General features: G+C 60.3%; 4 protein-coding genes across 4 annotated transcripts; 3 read left to right on the top strand and 1 right to left on the bottom strand.

Moving 5' to 3' along the window:
* Positions 1-3,569: 3,569 nt before the first annotated feature.
* On the top strand, positions 3,570-4,037 carry HRG_07925 (uncharacterized protein; the record flags this gene model as incomplete). The annotated part of the gene is made up of 1 exon (XM_044866396.1): positions 3,570-4,037. The coding sequence occupies one exon, from the start codon at positions 3,570-3,572 to the stop codon at positions 4,035-4,037; it is 468 nt and encodes a 155-aa protein (XP_044718285.1).
* Positions 4,038-11,733: 7,696 nt separating this feature from the next.
* Positions 11,734-16,790, top strand: HRG_07924 (uncharacterized protein; the record flags this gene model as incomplete). The annotated part of the gene is made up of 7 exons (XM_044866395.1): positions 11,734-12,145; positions 12,228-12,354; positions 12,409-12,720; positions 12,797-13,189; positions 13,244-14,553; positions 14,608-15,054; positions 15,139-16,790. 7 exons carry the CDS (start codon positions 11,734-11,736, stop codon positions 16,788-16,790), a joined length of 4,653 nt encoding a protein of 1,550 aa, XP_044718284.1.
* A 1,585-nt stretch (positions 16,791-18,375) lies between these two features.
* On the top strand, positions 18,376-19,056 carry HRG_07923 (GPI-GlcNAc transferase complex, PIG-H component domain-containing protein; the record flags this gene model as incomplete). Its single annotated transcript, XM_044866394.1, has 1 exon — positions 18,376-19,056. One exon carries the CDS (start codon positions 18,376-18,378, stop codon positions 19,054-19,056), a length of 681 nt encoding a protein of 226 aa, XP_044718283.1.
* A 170-nt stretch (positions 19,057-19,226) lies between these two features.
* HRG_07922 (tRNA pseudouridine synthase domain-containing protein) lies at positions 19,227-20,942 on the bottom strand (the record flags this gene model as incomplete). Its single annotated transcript, XM_044866393.1, has 3 exons — positions 19,227-19,645; positions 19,706-20,774; positions 20,835-20,942. The coding sequence occupies 3 exons, from the start codon at positions 20,940-20,942 to the stop codon at positions 19,227-19,229; spliced, it is 1,596 nt and encodes a 531-aa protein (XP_044718282.1).
* Positions 20,943-20,978: the final 36 nt, after the last annotated feature.

Raw genomic sequence — 20,978 nt, 5'->3', positions numbered from 1 at the left:
GCGAGCATCGACACGCCCCCTCCCTTTCCGCCCTCTTTGCGCAATACCAGGCCAGATGAAACTTGGACCTGACTCATACATACAGCATCTCTCGACGGTGGTGTGGGGGGACACAAACAAGATATCGATATTGATGGTTCTCTCGTCGTATCTCTGCACGCCTCCAACCAAGTCCATGCCCGAAATCTTGCCCTGCATATCCCGTTGGCACCCATTCGTCCGGGAGAGAGGGTATCACCAACCCTCCATTTCACGCCTCGTCTTCCTTGACCGCCTGGAACGGCGTCCCGGGCCCGCCGCCGCCGCCGATGACGGGATGCAAGTCGGTGATAATGCCGTGGCAGCCAAGAGGGAGGGAGACACCCCCCCCCCCACCCTTCCTCACCACCTTCCGGTCCTCGAGACGCAGGCAGCCGCAATTTACGGTAGAAGACGGGTAAGAGGCGAGGTGCGCATGGGCGATCTTATTCAGCACAGGCAGGCTGCTGATGGGGGATTGGAAGGACGCGAGCAAAGCAGCTTTCGGCGATTCCTTATTGCTCGCTTGCGGCGTCAGCAAATGCCACCATGCACGCGAGACCGAGTCGGACAAGGGACTCGACTCGACTCGCTGCCCCGGAATCCCTCTGCACTGCCCGTCAGCCATTTGCCGCATGTTCGGATCACCGCTCTCCCTCCAACCGAGCCTTGTCCAAGGCGAGCGAGGAGCACGTAATGGCGGCCTACCACAGCCGCCGACGCCAGGTGGCATAGCTTAGTCGTGGAGAATCCGAGAGTGTCCGATGGCCTCGATGCCAGCCAGGAATGGCACCGGCGCCGTCAGCAGTCAGAGCCTGCCCACACACAACGCGTATGCCACACGCATGGCGGCGGTTGGACGCGCTCACACCCCGTGTCTCTCCGCTCAGTGGTTTGTTTCCCCCCCGCACACTCTTCATCCCCACGGAAGACGGGGGGGGGCGTGTTGCGGTTGTCGTGGATGGCGACAAACCCGAGCGAATGGAGAGTCAGTCAACAAGACTGCGCCGTCTCATTCGGCCGGCTCTGCTCATCGCCGAAAAATGTCTGCTCGCTCGGGGACCCAGAAAAGGGGCAAGCTGGGTGTGGTAGTGGCATCGGTGCAGGCGTAAAGAAGGAAGCAGAAATGATTTGTCCGTTTCTTTCACACCACGATCTCCTTGACAAAGGCCGAGGTACGTACCTCGTGGAGTTGACCGGCCGAAGCCGGTGCCTGTTTCTCCACCCCCACACGTCAAACTCCACAGACGGACCGCTGCGGAGGCAACAAAAACAAGCCCTAAGCTCACGATGGCGTCGACAACTCGCCGTGCCTCATATCATATCATACCAGTACGTAATGGGGGGGGAGGGGGGGAACAAGAAGAAAGGGAAAGAAAGAATTCAGGATGAAATCAGAAAAGAAAGTCGCGGCCAACGGTTGGCAGACAAGGCCTCAAACCCGTCCCTCTCCAAACACAAGGACCCGGTGCGCCGGGTACGTGCGCCCGCAGGCCAGTTTACGAGCATCGAGAATAATTGCCACGTTTGCTTTTCCCTGTCTTGCATCTCATCTCATCCCCAGGCCGGTGGGCAGCCCCGGCCCGGAAGTCAGGGGTGGCCAGCCGCGACGAAGTGCGCGGCAACGGGACGAGCCCGGGGCTCCATGTGTCCTAGCCGTATCAGTCCTCTCTGCCTGGCTGCGGCTCGGGACATGGTTGTCGCCTTCCCCTAGGGCCGCCTTTTTGCTCGTATTGCTTTACCGGTCTGCTGGGCTCTCACGTCCCGGCATCCACCCCCTGGCCGTTCCAGCTTTGCGGGTTCAGAAGCAAAGAAAAAGACGTGGGCGAGCGCGCGCACGGCAGAAGAAAGTAACGAGATAAGTTAAGCTGTCCCCTTTACTCGGTACATGAGCCACGCATGGACTGTATGTGCTGTGTAGGCCGCCGTCAATGCTCGACTCCGTCTAGTACGGCACGTTGCCGCGGGCGGGCCGGCTCTTGTTACATGGCACCGCGAAAAGCTTTGACAGCTGCAAATAGCACTCACCCACCCCCTGGCGACGTGTTGGTCTATGCGACGCGGAGCAAACAAGAAAGGGAAAAGGAAAAAGGCGAACAAAGCTCGCTCACAATCCGGCTGGTTGGGCGGCCCGAGCTGTGGCCCCGGGGTAGCTCGGCCTAATGAAGGAGGGGGAGCAGCAAAAAGGAAAGACGGAGAGGACAGGAAAAACAAGAAACAGCCCCCGTAGAGTCAACGGCCAGCTACAGTAGCTTGGCTCCGGCAACAACAAACTTGGTCCCCCCGTGGGGAGAAACGTGTATGGCGACCAATCATGGCCGGTGCTGGGGCGAGGCGGTCAGAACACCGCCATTCCTGCCGTGGGGGACGCCTGCGCTCGCCATCTACGGAGGACGAGCGAGTGTCCTGTGGCTTTCCTCGCGGGGGCGGAAGAGAAGAGGAGGGAAGAGGAGGGAAGAGGAGGGAGGGGAGGGGCGTTAGTGTTTGTCGGCCATTCATCTGGGAGCCTGGCTGCATTCCCAGCACAGTCACGATGGGGTTGTGAGAATGGACGAGACACGGCCGTGTTTGGTGATTGAATGAAAACGCTCGTTCCATCAAACAGGCACCGACCGCACAGCGAGGACCTACTGTACACTTCCTTGGGCGGGCAGGTCGTAGGCTTGTAAGTAATTAGGTAGGTACCTTGGCCCGCTGCTACTCCTTGCCTGGCGGGGCAAAGTACGGATAGTACCTACTTACTTACTATACTGGACCTCGCGACGAGGCCAAGTTCACTACGTACTGCAGTACTACTATAGTACTACAGTACGGCGCCCGTGCTGGGGGCTCCAGGCGAGGTACCCGGGCGTCAGTACGGGCGCGCGCCGCCAGCAATGTACCGGCCCGCCACAGCAGCAGCGGTCGATGAAGACGGGAGGCGCGGAACCGCAGCCCCGGGCCCACCCCCTTGCACCCCCCCCTTGTCTCGTCTCAGGTTCTATCAAACCCGGATGCATGCGCTGGGGACCCTGTCCTGGTCCCCCGTTCCGCACACGCCCCTCCCCGGCCCAAGTCGGTCAGCCAAGATGATTCACACATGTGCCGCCCCAGACGGCGCGATGCTCGGCTTGTTGGCATTCACCCCGTCGCTATATATCCTTCTTTGTTGCCCTCCCTCCCCCATGTGCTCGCCCTGAGACCTGCCTACTATACCACTCTCGTTGCACGTCGCCATCCTTTATCAACAGCACCGTCTCTCCTCCTCCTCCTCCCCCTTGCCTCAACTTGCATCCCATATCGGCTGTCGATAGAGAGAGCCTTGTGCAGCTCAAGACGATTCCACTCTCCTCCTCTCGCGCCGCCATTCGACGGACCCACGAGCAACCATCACCATCCGACGCCGTCACGTCCGCATCCATCGTGAACACACGGCCAAGACCCGCCCGGCCCGTCGCTTAGGCGCTGCTCACCTCTTCCTGGTGCTTGCTTGCCTCGAGTCCACACTGCCGTGGGCTGCTCGCGCCGCCACAAACCCCGACAACTCCTCCCAGACCACCTCATCCACCACCATGTACGGCTCACACGGGTCGTATAGCTCCTTGAGCACCATGTCGGCGCCCCTGGACTTTACCTCGACCAACATCCGCACCCACGATGCCAGCTGCGCCTTTCCCTCTTGGCCGCGCCGCTCGTCCCTGTCGGACTCGGAGCACGAGGAGCCCCATGCCACCTCGTTCCTCTCCGACGACGACCTCTTCCTGTCCGACCCCTTCGATGACGATGCCCGAAGCGTCTCCAGCGCAAGCAGCGCCTCGTCGCCCTTTGCCGTCGCCTCGCCGCCTCGCCTCTCCGACGAGGAGGTGATGAGGATGGAGCGCGACCGCGCGGCCATGCAGCGCGAGATTCTGCGCCAGGTCAAGCAGGACAAGGAGAGACGGCGCCAGACGGTCCTGCGGGCGCGTCGCGGCAGCGCCAAGAAGAGTCCCAAGCCCACCAAGCCCGCCTGCCTGACCACCATCAATGAGACCAGCGAGTGAGCCGCTGCTGCTCTCGCGGGCGCGACAGGCCCCAAGCCACTCGGCTCGGGTGTCGCACCGGGCCGCCCTGTTAGACCTTCCACCGGCGACATTCTCTACACTTAATCTTTTATTGGAACGACGGCTGCACCGATAACACGCACTCCCACCCTCCCCAGATCTCGCCGTCGCCCCCACACCACATGCACGCCGACGTTGCGGCGCTGCGAGGATGGAATCCAGCGGATAAGGCCCCAGCATGTGCGATGCAGCCCGACTGGGATGGCCCGACATGTCCGACCCGAGGCGACCAGACACGAGTGCCAACCATGCCGAGCTGGCCTTGTCCAGCTTTGGCCTAGGAGAGCATGCCGAGGCCGTCCCGGCGCCACATCGCACATGGCGCGCCACGCAGCGCCGGCAGCTGACAGCTTGTGCGAGTTCGACGCAGACGCCTGTGACTGGCGCGGCGCAGGCGTCTTGGTCAGCCTGCCCTGGGACTCCCTCCGGCATCTCTTCGCCCTCAGCCATCATATGCGTCTTTGTCCAGCACATGCCGCGAGCTCCCTTGACACACCGTCGCGTTTCTTGCACGTGTCGTCGACCGAGGCCGGCCCTAAGCTTGCAGATCCGACACTGGTGGTTACGCATCGTTGCCCACCTCGCTCTCCTCTCGGCCTTTGTTCCCCCTCATCCGCCAACTCCCGGTCGCGTGTCAGCATCCCGACACATGGCGTCTGGTCTAATCTTTTTTATTATCCCGTCTTACATTTTTCTTTTAATTATTATTTCTCTTTTGTGGCCGGCCCCCCTTCACGTGTTATACCCGGAGCGGCATTCTCATATACACATGTTAGCTTGCGTCCTTCTTCTCGGCGCCATTTGCCGCCTTTATTTCCTTTTCTGTTTGTTTCTTTCCATCTGGAATTGCCATGAGCGACAGCGTTGTCAGTATTGTCATTATGTGTTTTTTCTCAGTTCAGCGATTCGGCAACAGAGAAAAGGCATTGGGTTAGACGGATCGGGGCTCTGCCAGCTGAGCAGCAGCCGAAGCATAGCGTGGGATTTGGGTTCCCTGCGCCATGTCCTCTAGATGATGTCGCCATCATCACCATATCACGGACTGGGAGCGCGCGATTAGTTTAGCCTTGTTTCTTTTTCATCGTCTCCTTTATAGCCTGCCCATTTTCTTGCGCAAGATACCCCCTTTTGCTTTTCGCCCAGCTAGATAGAGGAATACACACTCGTCTCGTCTTTTCCTCCACACAGACGAAGCAGACACTGCTCCCTCTTCTCTCGCCCGTGCCATGTCTGGTTGTTGGGCCGCCATGGTAGCCCGCGTCTCGAGGCGACGTTAGCGCACTCTGCTCGTTGATTGCAGGACCCAGGGCGCCCTCTGCCCGCCCAACAGGCGGTTTCCGGGGCAGTCTCCGGGGCACATGTCCAAGCATCTTCAGGGGGGGATGGACGGCTGCCTTGGCCCAACAGCACCGTAACTTACTCGAATCCCCATTCCGGAAAAAGGGCGCATGCCCTGCCATTGTGCCGTGTACCGTAGCCCCCAACGGCACTGCGACATGGCGACGCCCCGAGGCACGCACGCCCTCTCCCCAGCGTTGGCGGCGCGTAACAAGAGGCACCTAATTATAGCTGGATAGGTGGGTAATTAATTAAATGCCAACCCATTTTCCACGGCACCAAGGCGGGACTCGGACTTGCTCCCGTTGCTGTATACAACACGTCGAGGAACCATGTACGGATATGCACATGCACCCGGCGCGGGCAGTGGCAAACACGACCTGGCCATGAGCCTCCGTCTACCTACCTACAGTACACATACATACATATATGTATGCACCAACAGTGTACTGTAAAGACTAGGTAGGTAAGTTCCGAACCACCACAGCCGGCTCATCGGCAGTGGGACCGCCCCCAGCAGCATCTACCGGCACGGCGCCATGTGCGTATGAAGCCCACCAACGATTAACCACCCCGGGCCTCCCTACACGCGGCGGGGGAGAGGAGAGAAAGAGGCTGTTATTGTTGTTGGCAATGGCCCTGCGCTGCGCAGCCAACAGACGAGGTGCAAAAAGTCCTCAAACGAGCAGCGGTGGGAGGGCGCGTTGGGGCACCCGGTTGCTCCCCGGATCCCGTATACTGCAAGCACCGACCAACGCGCGCGGCTTGTGTGCCGATGCCGGCGCCGACGGGCGGTCCGGTGCAGACGAAACGCAGCTTGGCACGTCCGGGCATGTAACTTGTGTGTACAAACAATGGACCGTCATCTGTTGGGTGCGGCCGACGACGATGATGGACGAAGGCGGGGCACCGGCGAGGCGATGGCTTCTTCGCTTTATTGTAGCTGGATCGTGCATGGGCGCACGGCAGGCATACCAATAATGCTGGTAAATTGCCATCAAGGCATGCATACTTGGACCGCATAATACGGTACGCAGCTTGCTGGAGGCGGCGGCATCGTAATGAAATGGCCATGACTTGTCAACGGCCAAGGTTGGACGACAGCACCGTCCACGCTTTCAAGCCTTTGCAGTACACTGAGCTGCCATCCAACCCCCCGAGTCTTTGCCTTGACAGCATCCTCCTCTCTTTCCCCTAGAGGACTGCACTGCATCGCCTGTACATGTCGTATCTCCTCACCGGGGCCTGCAAACATCTAGACTTGGCGCCCCAGAGTGTTCCGATATCCATGGCGCCGTGAGCAATCCATTGTACGTGCACCACGCACGAACACGCCGACAAACACACTTGGTGCCGGATACGCGCCTTCGCCATTCACACATACTCACTGGCGACAGCAAAGAGCCGTCAATTCGTCCGTTCCCTCCATCGACAAGGATGCCCTATGGCCCACGGCTTTTCACTCTGCACTTATCCGTGTTTCCCTCCCCCGGGGCCCGAGACCATGACAGCGTGCAAGAGAATGCAAGCTCCTTGGGGCGACGGCTTTGCAGCAAACCGGCCAAGGACGGCAAGCAAAGCATGCAAACGAGATTGGAGCAAACACCCCAGTCGTTGCGCATCCGGTGTGATGGGAGCCGAGGGGGGCTTGCATGCCGAGTTGTACCTCGAGTTTTACGGTATCCCGTCGAGGCGGGGAAAGCGGTAAGGGATGCAGGCGTCGGGCCGGCTTCTTGGCCCTTGGCCGGCTTCCAACACTCGTCTTCGCTTTGGCCACCCGCTGTGACAGCGGCGCCGTGGGCACCGGGACCTTGGGCAAGAGGCAGCCGAGAGCGGAGAGAAGCTTGGCTCACGTCAAGCACTCCGGCTTCTTCGTCCTTCCGCCAGGTGATCGTTTTGCAAAGACCAGCCGTGTTGATTCGGCTACCTCGTCTCTTCACCACGCTGGCCATCGTCCTTCCACGAGTAACGAATCTCCCCGGACCGGGAGGGCAATCGCTTCGATGCGGAGACTGGGACCAGCCGTCATCACGAGACTGGCGAGTCGACCGAGGTTGAAGGTGTAGCCGACGTGCAACGTTTCTCGACTTCTCGACTTCAGGTGCCAAATGTGCCAGTGCAAACACCTGAAGTTGCGTCGGATCACAGCAGCTGTGTGGCTTGCCAGAGTAAGCATCGGGATACGATCGATCCCCACCAAAGGACACATGTTAGCATTGCAGGCTTCATCCCGACTCCGGTTTGGAGCTCCCCTGCCCGTCAAGACCTCTGACGCAGTTCTGACAAGAGGTGAAGTCTTGGAGATTTTCCGTAGTATCAGGGTTCCCCTACCGCAGGTCCCCAAGGTTAATCCCTGATGAGCCGGTGGCTCCGCTGTGACTGCCGCACCAGCCCTGCCGACTGTCCCTTGGCCAACCTGAGAAAATACATAACGCCGGGCCCACGAGCCGACGCTCGAAGATGACGAGCTTCGCGAGTCGGCTAGGGATGCACATAGACGTGATGCCTTTAAGGACTATATGATCGTAGGGCATCCGCCTAGCCTGCCTGCTCATGTGCTCGGCGGCTGCTGGGCCAAGCAATCGCGTAACATGCGGCTTCAGAGCCAGCTGGATAGGACGCGCCGCTTGAGTGATTCTCTGCCGCCGCTCGCTATTGCCCGTCTCACGGCGGCTGAGTAATATATAGTTCGTCCGAGGCTACAACTGAAGCCGAGTGACGACCGCTGCCCCTTGGGACATGTCGCGTTGCACCACTGCGGCATCGCTACTCGAGCAGCAACGTGCCCTCTCCCATTTCTTCCCCGTCTCAAGCCGTGAGACAGGCCGTGGAATGCACCTGGGTTAAAGTGTGAGGATGCAGTGCACCGTATATTGCCGTGCACGCATCCCGTACGACTCCTTCAACATGGAAGAACGGGTGCTCAGCAGGTTTTCCTCCAGGCTCTGCGGGGCTGCGAGCGGGACAAACAGCCGGCTCATAGGCTTCTGCGGGTACAACGATGAGACATCTCATCAAGTTGGTCCTAGAATGCAGCGCGTCGACGCGGTTGCTACCGGCGGATTCAAGGGCCAGGAGCGTTGGGCCAATCGAGCAGTTTCCCGACTGTCATACCAAGACATTAACAGGCAGCGAGAATGGAGCGTATGACGAGCACCGGCTGTTCTCAAGAGGCTTGCGCCGCTACCTGAGAAGGGCCATGTGGGAGAAAACTTTGACTTGCCGTGCGCCTGCCCACGGGAGAGATGCAGTCTGCCAGGAACCGGGTTGAAACGGCCGAAAAGGTTGCACAGCAGGAGGCCGCGGGGCAGAGCGGCCTCGACACCCGCATGTTGCTGCCACATGTGGCACGTCTGCGGAGATGGTGCTTCGTCTGAACAACTCCTGTCGCCGTGCTGGAAGGGGCCCGCCCAGCCATCTGATGTTTGTCAAATCCACGACGACGGGTCTCTCTCGTCACTTGGTAGCAGCGCTGGTCTTGGCGCATCGTCCTGCCGATCCATGCCCACACTCTTGGTCCGGAGTGGACAAGCTTGGGTGGTTCTCAAGTCATGTGTGGAGTGGCGGGATACGAGGCGAGGTCGGTAGGAACCATGATCTTCTCAATCGGGGGAAGAGGTCGGCTCAAAGGCCATTGGCTGAGAAGACGACTGCCAGATGCTCGTGGGAACGGGTACGGGGATGGAGAGAAGGCCAGACTGGGCGAAAACAAGCTGTTGAGCGTAGCAGTTGGTTTATCGCATGCATACATACGCATGCGCAGCAAGCGTGGCGGCCAAGGGCCATTGAGGGGCTGCGAGCGCAGGGCCAAACACGTACGTGCGCATAACCAAGGGCGGATGCACGAGGTAAAGTGCTCGCATACGCTGATTGCCCCCAAGCCCCAGATCTGGCGGTTGCCGTGGGATTCTGTTGGCCGTGATGTTGATTGACTGCGGGACGGGCCAGGCGATCCAGGGAGGGCGGAGCCGATCCGTGGCAGCGTCCGTGTCGACGAGGCCATTTAGGTGAGGCAGGGAGGAGGGTAGCGGCAAGAGGGACGAGGGATGTATGTACATGTGCGTGAGTGAGTGCATGTAAAATTCTCTCTCTACATACTTGCATAGCAGCAGGACAGATGCAGTATTCTTCATCGGTCATGCAGGCGTCGGCGCTTGCTGCGAGCGCAGCCAAAGGACAACGTTGAGCAAGAATCGCCGCCCGATACTGCTGATGCGCCGGCTGGAATCGTCTCCTCGTCTCTCTCCCCCTTGTGTCTGCCCAGGCGCCCGGGGCTTTCGACATTCGACATTCGACATTGGACTGTGGAGGAGCATTTTGGAGTGAGAGTGAGGAAAAAGAAACCATTGGAGGGAGATGGATGACTGTACTGTACAGCACGATGGTCGAGGCAGGAAGTTGTCGAGCCCTTGCCTCGAGCCCCGGTGCAGGGGCCCCCTTGTCGCCAGGCGTGATCTGGCCGCTGATTGGCCGGCTCCTTGCGCGCACTTGCATGGTGGACCGCCAATCACCAGCAAGCGCAGACGTCGGCGCTACGACGCCGCATTCCATTGAACGTCGCCCGCCCCTGCCCCGCTTTCGACCGCAGCCCCAGCTGCCTCCAAATCCGCCTCCAACCCAACCTCTAAATCTCACAACGTGCTCTTTTCGTCTGGTCCTCTGAGCTGCTACCGCCGCCTGTCGTCCCAATTCGACGCTAGCTCGGTCGATGAGCGGAGACGCAGAGACACGGAGAGACACAGATCGGGGAGGGAGAAGGGGGCGAGCCGAAGTCTCTGTCGGGAAATCAATCCGTCGAAAACAGTCCCTGTCAGGTACGAGCAAAAGGGTCCGCTCCAGTCTTGCAACGCAGACAGCAATGGTCTGCGGTGTTACCATGCAGACGCAACCCCGCAGCGAGCTGATTTGCTCCTCCTGTTCTCCTCTCTTCTTTTCGACTCCGTCATGGGCTCTTCCCCCCCCCCCCTTCCATGTGAGGCGCGAGGCCGGTGGCCGGCAAGGCGAGGCGAGGCGACGCAATGGAGACGATGGGGGGAGACTGGAATGAAAGCAAAACAGCTTGAAATGAGCGTCTAATGGCAGAGCCGCTGACGCCGGGCTTGATAGGTAGTCGTCGTCTCTTGCCGCGCACTAACACTGTTCACGCGGGCACGGCTAAGCATGGGAGTGAGAGGGCATCAAAGAGCAAAGGAAAAACGCCCCCCCCTCCGTCTTGCAGGCTGGCGCACACGCGACTGCGGCCCATTGGCGACCCGGTCGACGAGCGATACATGGCCCTCTACCCTGGTTTGGGCCATGCATGCACACATGTGGCATTCGACTCTTGGGCTCCGCATCCGCCCCCCAACTCGTCGTGTCGTTCTCTAATTTTACCTGGGTCGCCGGCCCTCATCCACTGACAGGCCAGCCCTTGGCCTCTTTGGCGCCCTGCTGCGACTATCTCGCTCTCGTCCATGGGTTGGATCCGTCACACCACCTCCGTCCGTCGACAGCACTTGTTTCCCCCCTGTCTCTCGCCCCCCTCTTGAGCGCTGCCTTTACATGCGTCCATGTATGAAAAGCCATGTATATGTTTGTCTCTCTCCCGGCATCGTCTTCTTCTTCTTGCCCTCGCCTCGCCCCTGTCTACATCCACGGCTCGACTGCTCTCGCACACGAAATCCGCCTGTGTAACCCCCAACCTCGACGGCGCCCCAACGGTCGCGAAACAAGCGCCAACCCCGGTCCACAGTCTCCTCATCGGGCCATCACAGACACGCAGTACTCTTCTTCCGTATTGGCGCAAAAGCACCTTGGCTCCCGCGCCAATCCTCTCCGTTCGCCCCGTCACCTCACCGCACGTTGCAACCGAGACATACATCCAGTCCTCGTTTGCTCTCGACTCTCCAACCCATGCTTCACATCATCTGAGCATTCTGTCCCCTCTGAGCCCTCTGCCACCGCTTCCTGTCCTCGGCAACCATTGTCTCTTCCGTCTTTCTCGCAGTCTCTCCCGCACGGCCGCAGTTGCTCTCTCGCGGGCCTCTATCGCGCTGCGTGTAATGATATAGGTCCTCAAGAGCGTCGACTGCCGCTCAGTTTCGGGGGTTTGCGCGATAATTACGTCCCGGAAAGATAGGTTCGGCTACGTCGACGTGACCGTGGTACGGTTCGACTGCCGTTCCACGGGGATTTACAGCCCTCGCACATCCCCGGAGGGCCCCAGCGGGGAGGCCTGGGCCCAAGTGTCGTCTGCCTGCGGGCTTCCGGGAGAGTCAAAGCCAGTAGCATCGACGGCCAACTAGATATCAAGCCCGTCATGTCCGCCTCGTCTAGGAATTGCGCAGCGCAGAGCTCCGCGAGATCCTCAACCGCCAGAGGCACGCAAATCCAGGAAGTCACTACGATGCCCTCCGTCCAGGACCTCAGGTTCTTCGACCCCTGTGCCGCCACGGCCTCCATGTTTCTCTACGCTCAGGGACGCTCCGTCATGTGCTGCCACCATGACACTCTCACCGTCGAGCGGAGGTTCGCCAGGCACACCGAAGAGGTCCAACTACTGGCCGTGGACAACCACAGCGAGGTGGGTGGAGGCCGCCTCGTTGTCAGCTACGACGCCGGCCAGACGGCCATCGTATGGGACTTGATGACAGGGGACGAAGTGGCTCGGTTCACTTCATATGACCATCTCACGGTGGCCGCGTGGATGCGTAATGGAAATGTAGCGTTCGGTAAGCCGCATGCATCGTCTCCGCGGGGCGAACGGGGGGCAATTCTTTTCTTCTCGCGTGTCACTAACATCCCGCCTGCTAGGTAACACCCAAGGGAGCATTATCCTCTTTGAGCCCACCACCTCTGAGCACATCTCGTCGAGAACAATCGACCAGATTGCCGTCACAGCGCTGGCTCCTTCTGCGGATTGCCGAACCTTTGCCATCGGGTAGGTTACGGAGAGAATGATCCAAGTGCGTCTCGTCCCTGTTAACTTCTCCAGGTATCAAAACGGCTCTTTGTTGATTGCGACTCTCCAACCCCGCTTCACCATTTTGCACAATTTAACAACGTCAAGAGGTCCGTCCCCCATTGTCACCCTGTCTTGGCATGCGTCCTCGTCGCGGCAAAAATCAGACATGCTGGCCGTGCAGACCCACGACGGCGACCTGCGCGTCTGGAGCGTGGCCAAGTCGTACAGCGCCGACGACCCTGCCAAAGTCGTCCGGATACTCCGGCGCAGAGAAAATTTCGTTGCCGGGCCCAATTGGATGGGCTGGTCAAAGAATGGACGCATCATTCAGTTTTCGGACTCGTACGTCGATCCCGAGGCACCAGGCCTACGCGCGCGCTTAGCTGCAGGCGCAGCTGTATCACTAACCTGCCCATAGGGAGACGCTTTCGTGGGATGTACGGACCAAGCACGTCACCTTCGATTCCATCCCGACGCTTGAGCACGTCAAGGGCATTGCTGTGTACGGGCCCGGTGCCACCCTGTTTACTCTGGGACCTCAATGTACGGTCCACCAGTTTGACCTCAACTCGCCTTCCATCATGGTCAACAGTGTCCAGCACTCAGTCGCCCCCCTGCCGCCGTCGCCACCAAACTCCATCGAAGAGCCGGGGGCAAAGCCGCCCGTCCCCGTCACAACCGTTCACACGTCGGAGTCGGATGGTAGCTCAGTTCCTGTGGAAGTGGGCATCTCGGAAAGCGATGACGACCATCTGTCGCCGTTCGCCCGTCTGGCTAAACAGCAAGCCCCAGACTCGGGGACGGAGCAGTCGTATGAGTCCGCCAGTCCGGTGTCGAGCCGGAGCGGATTGTCCTCACTGTCCAGGTCATCTGCGGGTTCCCGGACGCCAGGACGCCACAACGGCTCGATCAAGTCGCAAGGAATGTCCGACAACACCTACATCTCGGCAGGAACGTCGTTGAAGTCGTCGACCGTCGGTAGACGAGAGCCAGATAACTACTCCATGGGCTATTCGCTCGGAACGACGAGCGCATCGTCCGTGTCTTCTTCCCGCCACAGGCACAGACCGTCAAGGCTGCGACACGAGGTTCCGCGCAGCCCCGACGACAACAAGGTCCATGACCTGTTCAAGTTTACGCGTACGCGGCTCAGCGACATTCCCTACAGACATCCAATTATATCAGACAACTCTCGTCTCACAAACGACGACCTTCGCCGGCAGATGCTGAGCACCATATTCGGCTGGCAACACGAAGTCAATGATCTGATTCGGGATGAGATGACCAGGTACCCTGCGGGATCCGCCAGTCGCATCTTGCTCGCGAAATGGCTGGGCGATATGGACGCAGACTTCATGGCCGGCAGCTCCGAGAACATGACGTCGTCTGACTGGATGCTCTTGGCCTTGAGCGGGATTGGCGGCCATCAGTCTCAGCACAAACTGGGGCGTGCCTATGTCCAGAGGCTGCTAGAGAGTGGCGACATACACGTCGCCGTGACCATCATGCTCGGCATGGGCGACCACAACGACGCCATCGAGGTCTACATCTCGCATAAGCGCTACATGGAGGCACTCATTCTGACGTGTGTCGCGTTCCCCGGCGTGTGGGAACGGCAGGTTGCCATTGTCAGGAAATGGGGCGAATGGGCCGTGCAACATGGCCAGCAGCAACTGGCCATTCGTTGCTTCGCATGCACCGACCAGGAGTCGACAGAGCCATGGACATCGCCTTCGGCTGCTCAGCTCAACTTCCAAAGCATCACGCCAAGTATCCCCGAGGTGCTGAGTCCGCCTCTCTCACCGCCTGGTACCCAGCGCGGTCCGCAACGAAGCATCGCAAAGAGCTCGGCACTAAAGCTCATCACTTCCTTCGGGGACCAGACCCAGAAATCTAGGTTCTACTCGCAGGGCGACGGCGGGCAGACCCCCATAGCGGCCGGCGTGACGCCCATTGCAGACTCGGCCATCTCGCCGGGGGGCTCATACGAAGCCGCCACGGCCTTCCTTCGCCCGTCGAGCAACAGCAGGTTCAATACGCCCACTTCTGCTCGGGCGGGCGGCTCAAGCCTTGGCCGAAGCCGACTGCCTTCGATCGGGGAGATCCCATCGGATCTGAATCGCGCTGCGCTCCAAGCTGCGGAGCAAGTCGCCAACCCCGTAGAACCGAAAGAGGGTCGTCATGGTCATGCACGCATGGCCTCCGCTGAGCAAGGCGACCTTGCTGCAGGAATGTCTCTGCAGCGTGCGGCCTCAGCAAGCCCGATGATGATGCGAGATCGCTTCAAGCGCGCCGCGACAGCGCATGAGGGCGAGTGGCCGCCGTCACCCGACCGAGACATCTTGGCTAAGATGCAAGAGGCCAGATCCAACAGCCGCAATGGCTCACGGGATCGCATCCCTCACGGCGTTAACCTCCACGTGCAAACGGAACAGATATGCCCGGCAGAGGTGACATCGCCAGAGCAATCGGTTTCCTCTTCCACGCGATTTCACTGGCCGACTCGGCGCCGTGGACCAGGCTCGATTGCTAGCTCCATCACATCCAACTCAAGCGCAAGCCGCAGTCTGCGAGCCAACCCTCGGCATCGCGAGGATTACATTCATAGCCTGGACGTGGCGCAGAGCTATCACTCGAAGAGGAACAAGAGCAGGCACGGTAGCAAGGAGAGAAGTCGTGAGTCCTCCCGTGGGCGTCATGGCAGCCGCGAGAGAAAAACGAAACCAAGGGAGTCGTCGGATGAGCGCGGCCGCACCGCAGCCCGTTCCTGGACCAAACCCAAGAGGTCTCCCACGTCCCCCATTCCCATGTCTCCCGAAGATCTCGCCAATTTGAGCACTGCCAAGAACAGCGAAGTTCCCGAGCCACTTACCGTCAGGAAGTCAGGCGCTCAAGCGCTTAACGCGACCAGTCGGACATCCAGCCGTGGAAGCAACCATAAAAGTCTCGAGGAGCGACCTCGGCCCCCGGCACTGGACATCCGCGGCAGAACAGCTTGCCGCGAGACTAGCCACCAGCGATCACCCTCGTCCCCGCTGCCGCTATCCGCGGGCACTCTTCATTACCAAGGATCCGAAGACGAGGAGGACTTTAAGAGGGCCATGCAGGCTCGGGAAGACTTCCGAGCAAGGCACGGCCGTAGTTCCAGCCGCGGTCTCAACTCGCCGGCCGCGGCCGAGCGGGAGCGTTCCAAAAGCCGTCGTCGAGAGGTGGCCGAGTTACTCGACAGCCATCCGCCTCTGCCTTTGGTTTCCCAGGGGCGAGCCGCATCAACAGAGCACGCCGGCGACCTGCGCCAGATGAAGGACGAGCGCCAGCGGAAGAAGGAACAAGCTGCCCGCGAGCTTGAGGAACGTCGAAAGTCCCTGGCCAAGAGACCACAAGCCCCTCAGATCCCGCACCCTAGCGAGATCAGCTCTCCCTTGACGCGGGTTGGCGTTGAGGCTGCCGATGTCCAGCCTTGCAACGATGACGTGCCACCGAGGAGCGCGACCGAACCGCCCAAGACTACGTATGCCAGGAGTGGCCCGCCGATTGGACTGCCAGCTACTCCCAAGGCAATGCGACTCATCATGGAGTCGGAAAACAGCGGTAGAGCCAGCAGAGACATGGCAGAAGTTCCGCCGATTCCGCTTACGTTTGCCCAAAGACACTCGCCCAACACGTCTCCTGACAAGGAGAAGGGTGCAGGGCTACTGGCTCTGCTCCCCTCGACAGTGTACCAGCCTCCGGGACGCCCGGCGATCCCGCGAAGCATGTCGGCGCCCATTCCCGACGAATCTCATCGTCCTCGAAGCACGAGAAAAACCAGCTACGGCGATGCTCGGGGCATCGATGAAGTGATGAGCGGTCAGAGACGACGTTCGCATGAGGAGCCGGTGCCGCCTCCGCCACCTCCGCCGCCGGCTGCGCCAGTGCTGAAGGAGCTGCAACACTTGGCCGTTCCTCCGCCACCCCCTCCTGCGCCCTTGGCGCATGCACAGCGACAGCACAATCAGGGCGCGGTTGGCTCTGGCATGATCGAGATTGTTATGGACGATGACGACAACGCCCCCGTTGCAGCAGCTCCCAACGATGGCATGGTGCCCGTGATTGCACTACCGGCGCCTCCACCGAGAGGCCACCGCCGGGGCCGCAGCAGCGGGGACGGCAGCCTGTCGGGACGCCTATCCAAAGCTACGGAGCGTCTCCGGTCGGCCAGCCGAGGCCATAAAGATTCGGGCAGAAGCGCCATCAGATCGCCGCCGATTGAGACTTGTCATCTCAATAGCCCCATGTCTGCAGTTCAGTTGCGATATCCCATTACTGGGATGCCACCGCCTGCCAAGTATGACACAGACTTGATGCGGTCTCCCATCGAGCCCAAAGGAAATCATGCATCCACTGGGCTTCACCACAGCGAGATGATTTGATGCGGCTTAACTCCCCTCTTGCCATGGCCAGGGCATTCCACGGCAGGTTTCCTGTGTCGTCGACAAGCTCACTTTTGATTGAATTCTCTGCCTGGCGGCCAAGTTGGCTGCTCCTCCCCGAAACCTAGCTACTCGCCTTTTCTACAGGGAGGGCGATACTGGGCCGGCAGCGTTTGTAATGAAGAAACGACTGAATCAAGTCTGCGAGCTCCCCTTTCCGCCTTTCCTTTTGACTCTGAGGCAAGTGTAACTTGGCCAACGAGAGCAGTTTCAGTTTCCTTTTCTCTTCTTCTTATTGACCTCGGCATTTTTGGCCTCGCATTGAAGGTTCTGCACTCACCCACGGCCATGAGAGAGCAACATTATATCAGGTGTCCTGGTGAACACCAGATGCATGGATGCGCGCATACGAAAATCGAGTCTCATTTTTTCTGGATCACCTCATGGCACGGCTTTCCTTGCTTTACACGACTTATGACGATGCATGGTCGGCGGATGAGAGACGAAGAGAATAGCCAAGACGCGACAAGTCAGTCTGCTTGGACTATATGTCAAGACAGGCCAAGGGCGCTGAGATTGGCTCGCTGCGAGGCGTGAGATGGAAATGCCCTAGACAATGCTGCCCCACGGCACCCTGTTTGAGAGGAAGCGACGGTCTTATGGACAAGAGTAGTAGCAGCTGTGATTGATTGGAGACATCAAGTATATAATTTGGCTTGCAGATGCACACAGACATGCAGATAGGTACACGATGAACAGACTATGAATACGCAATGCCCTTGTAGGGGTGGACCTTTGAATTGTAAACAGTGCAAGCATCCGCAGTGGGCATGGTGGTGAGGTGGCGATGGCTTCATCTTCAAGTTCGGCGCTTGAGCCCAATGGCGTTGGTTCTGCCAAGTCTAGGATACAAAGATGCCCTTTGAAGAATTACAGGAAAGACAAACACACTTTGAAAAAGAAGCCGGGAAAAAAAAAAGGGGGACAAAGGAGCAAAAAATAAAGCGTCGTACAACTCAATCTCGCCCTTCTAACCCAAACCCCTCACGGTCGTAATCCTGTTCGCCACGCGACGGGGGAGGTGTCTCTGCAGAGTGAGGCCTCCCTCAAGATTCTCCTCCAGTGCTTAGGGTTGCTGGGCAAATCGCGAGTTGCCTGCGCGAGCCTGCAACCACCGCGGCGTTCGAACAGGGCGCCAGGCGAGGGGGATCTAACGGGGATGGGTGATAGAGGGTAAGCGAGAAGCTGCGAGCGACTCCGCCGTTGGACCATTACAGTCGGAAGATGTGGGCCTTATTTGTAGCTATAGAGTCTGGGCTTTGCAGAGGGGGGCGGCCCGGAGAAATCCACTCCCGGCGCTGCCTCCACAAGCTGCCTCCACATGCTGCGAGCTCCAGCTGGCGGGCTGCCCACCAGCAAGCATCGAGGGCGGCGACTCGAAGCTCGACGGGCCGGCCTGCGCCTTGATTGCGGAAAGACGTGGATGCTTGGTCTGCAACACGGGTCCCCAAACAAGCGAGAGACTGCGCTGCCATGGCGTCTTGAATCCGCCCAAAGACCGTCGAACCAACCGTCTTCCTTGGCCATGATCACCACGGCCCCCCGCCTCCAGGTCCGCCGCCCATCCCCCACGGCCGCCGAGTTCACCGTCACGACGCTGCCCCCGTCCACGCTGGCCCTCCGCCTCCTGCGCGCGCTGCTGCTGCTGCTGCGCGTCTGCCTCGCCATCGCCACGCTGCTCGCCCTGCGCGCCCGCTGGGCCGTCTGCCCGCTCGCCGCGCCGCCGCCCGCCGTGCCGCTCCCCCGCCCGCCCGCCCTCGTCTCCGCGCAGGGCCTGTGGTTCGCCCTCGACGCCTGGCACCGCTCGCCGCCCGGCGCCGCCGTCGCCCGCGCCGCCGCCCGCGTGCCCCTGCCGCTGCTCCTGGCCGCCGCCGCCGCCGCGCTGTGGCTCGTCGGCCGCCGCGTGCACGCCCGCGAGTCGCTGCTGGTGCTGCGGGGCCTCGGCGTCCAGACGTCCGGCTCGCCGGCCTCCTACTTTGCCGCCGCGTCGACGCGCTTCATCCCCACCGAGAAGATCCAGGACATCTTTGTCAACGAGGCCTTTCGCGGCTTCGAGGTCCGCTACTACCTCGTCGTCGTCGTCGAGGGCGAGGACGATGTCGTTGTCGTCTTTCCGGGTCTGCTGCCCCCGAGGAGGATTGTCGAGACGGTGTGGAGGGGCGCCCGCGAGTGTCTGTACGAGGGACGCGTCGAAGACAAGGCATAGAAGACTTGACGCTTGTCGCTGTGCTGTTTGGCGCGATGCATGATACCCCCCGTTTCCATATAGTTTGAGAGCGCCCTGTCACTGCTGGGCAAATGGAGATTCGCCATTCTTACGCTTTGTCTATCCAACAAGAATTTTCCAGCGTTTTTCTCAATCACAAAACCGCGCAGCTATCCCTCTGCCGCCTTTTGCTCGTCTTTCCATCTGCCTATGCCCCTCTGCGTCCGCATGTCGGCGGCGCCCGCATACCCCTTGCGCTTGGCATATTTCTCATTCTGCTCCTCTACGGACTGCGCGAAATCCTTCGACTTCATCACCTGGGTATATCTGCCGGCGAGCCGCCCGCTGTCGGCGCCTTGGAATATCCGGACGCTGGCACTCGCCTTGCCGTTTCCCTGGCTCGACCGGCCGGCTTGGTCGCTGCCTGGCCGCAGTGCCCCCTGCTGGGAGACTTGCCGCAGCAGCTGGTTAGCCAGCAGCTCGTCCATCTTGTGCCCGCGCCAGACCTGCCACAGGCCATCCACGAGGCCATACTGGCCGAACTTGTTGGATGTGCATTCGTCTCCAACATACACCCACTCGAGCGCGTCTTTGAGCCGCGTCGTCGACTCCGGTGCCGGCTCCGTTGCCGGCTCCCCCGCCAGGGCACCGCCAGGGAAGACGCAGTCCCAGAGCACGAGCGGGACCTCGTTGGCCATGGCGTACCCTGGCTTGCGCGGATTCTTGCTCACGTCGAGCAGCTCCGAGACGAGGGTCGGGGCTTCGAGTCCTTGTCCCACGAGGAAGAGAATGGCGACCATGTGTCGGATTTGATGCCACAAAAAGGCCGAGCCCCTGACGTGAAAGTAGTACACCTTGGGATGTGGCCCGCCGTTGACGCCGGATGCCGCGAATTTGGCATCTTCAAGGTACGGCAGGGCTGAGTGGACGTCCTCAACCTCGACAATGTCCGACTCGAAGATGTACCGAGTAAAGTCGGTGATTTGCTTCGAGGGATCGAGCTTGCAAAGGTTGCGAAAGTCGTGTTCGCCCTCGAACCGCTTGGCCGCGTCGCGCATGGCCTCAATGTCCAGCCACCCCGTCTTGACGCTGCTGCCGCTGCCGCCGTTGCTCATGGACGAGGGAAGCAAAGGCCCCGGCGCAAAGGCCGGCTGGGTGAAAAGGTACCGGTACTGGCGCTCGCGGCACGAGAAGCGGGCGGAGAAGCCGGGCGGCGGCGAGGGGCACCATGCCAAGATGCGGATGTCGCTGGGAAGGATGCGGTTGAGGATCCGCGGGTAGCACAGTTCATCCGCAACATGGTCAAAGGGCTTCGTCTCCGCCTCCTCCTCCTCCTCGGCGGCATCCTCCTCTTTCTCGGCGGCATCCTGCTCGGTGGACGACGGCCCACCTTGATGCCGCTTTACCCGCTTCGTCGGCAGGGGCCTGCTGCTGCGAACCCTGAGCCCGATGACCTGGCCAAAGGCGCTGACTCCGCGGTCTGTCCGCCCGCACTTGGAGTAGTCGCAGCACTCGAACTGGACCACTCTTTCGTCCTCGGGGAAGATGAGGTGGGCCTTGGTCAGGGCGTTCCACAGCTCCTCCTCGATGGACGGCTGGTTGCTCATGGCCGAGTACTCGAACCCGCCGTAGTTCTTCCCCAGGTACGCCAGCTTCAGGGCGATGTAGCGCGACGAGTATCGCGAAGGGTCCATCGGGCGCTCCCCTTTTGGCGGCTTCTTGTTGGTGCGGGGAGCCGGAGCCGCGCCGGCCTCTGGGTCGAGCGCGGCATTCTCTACCTCTGCCTGCTGCGTCGCCGGGCGCCTCTTCAGCTCCTCCTCCAGGTCCCTGAGTCTTTGGATGAGGCCCGTCTTAGTCCAGTTATTGTAGTCGACGTCGCCCGCCATGCTGGCGTAGACTGCCTTGCGCCGCCGCCGCGGAAC

This window comes from Hirsutella rhossiliensis (assembly GCF_020360975.1).
Source record: "Hirsutella rhossiliensis strain HR02 chromosome Unknown scaffold00009, whole genome shotgun sequence".
Lineage (NCBI taxonomy): Eukaryota > Fungi > Ascomycota > Sordariomycetes > Hypocreales > Ophiocordycipitaceae > Hirsutella > Hirsutella rhossiliensis.
Note: the sequence above shows the minus strand (reverse complement) of the source record. Positions and strands in the feature narration are given on the sequence as shown.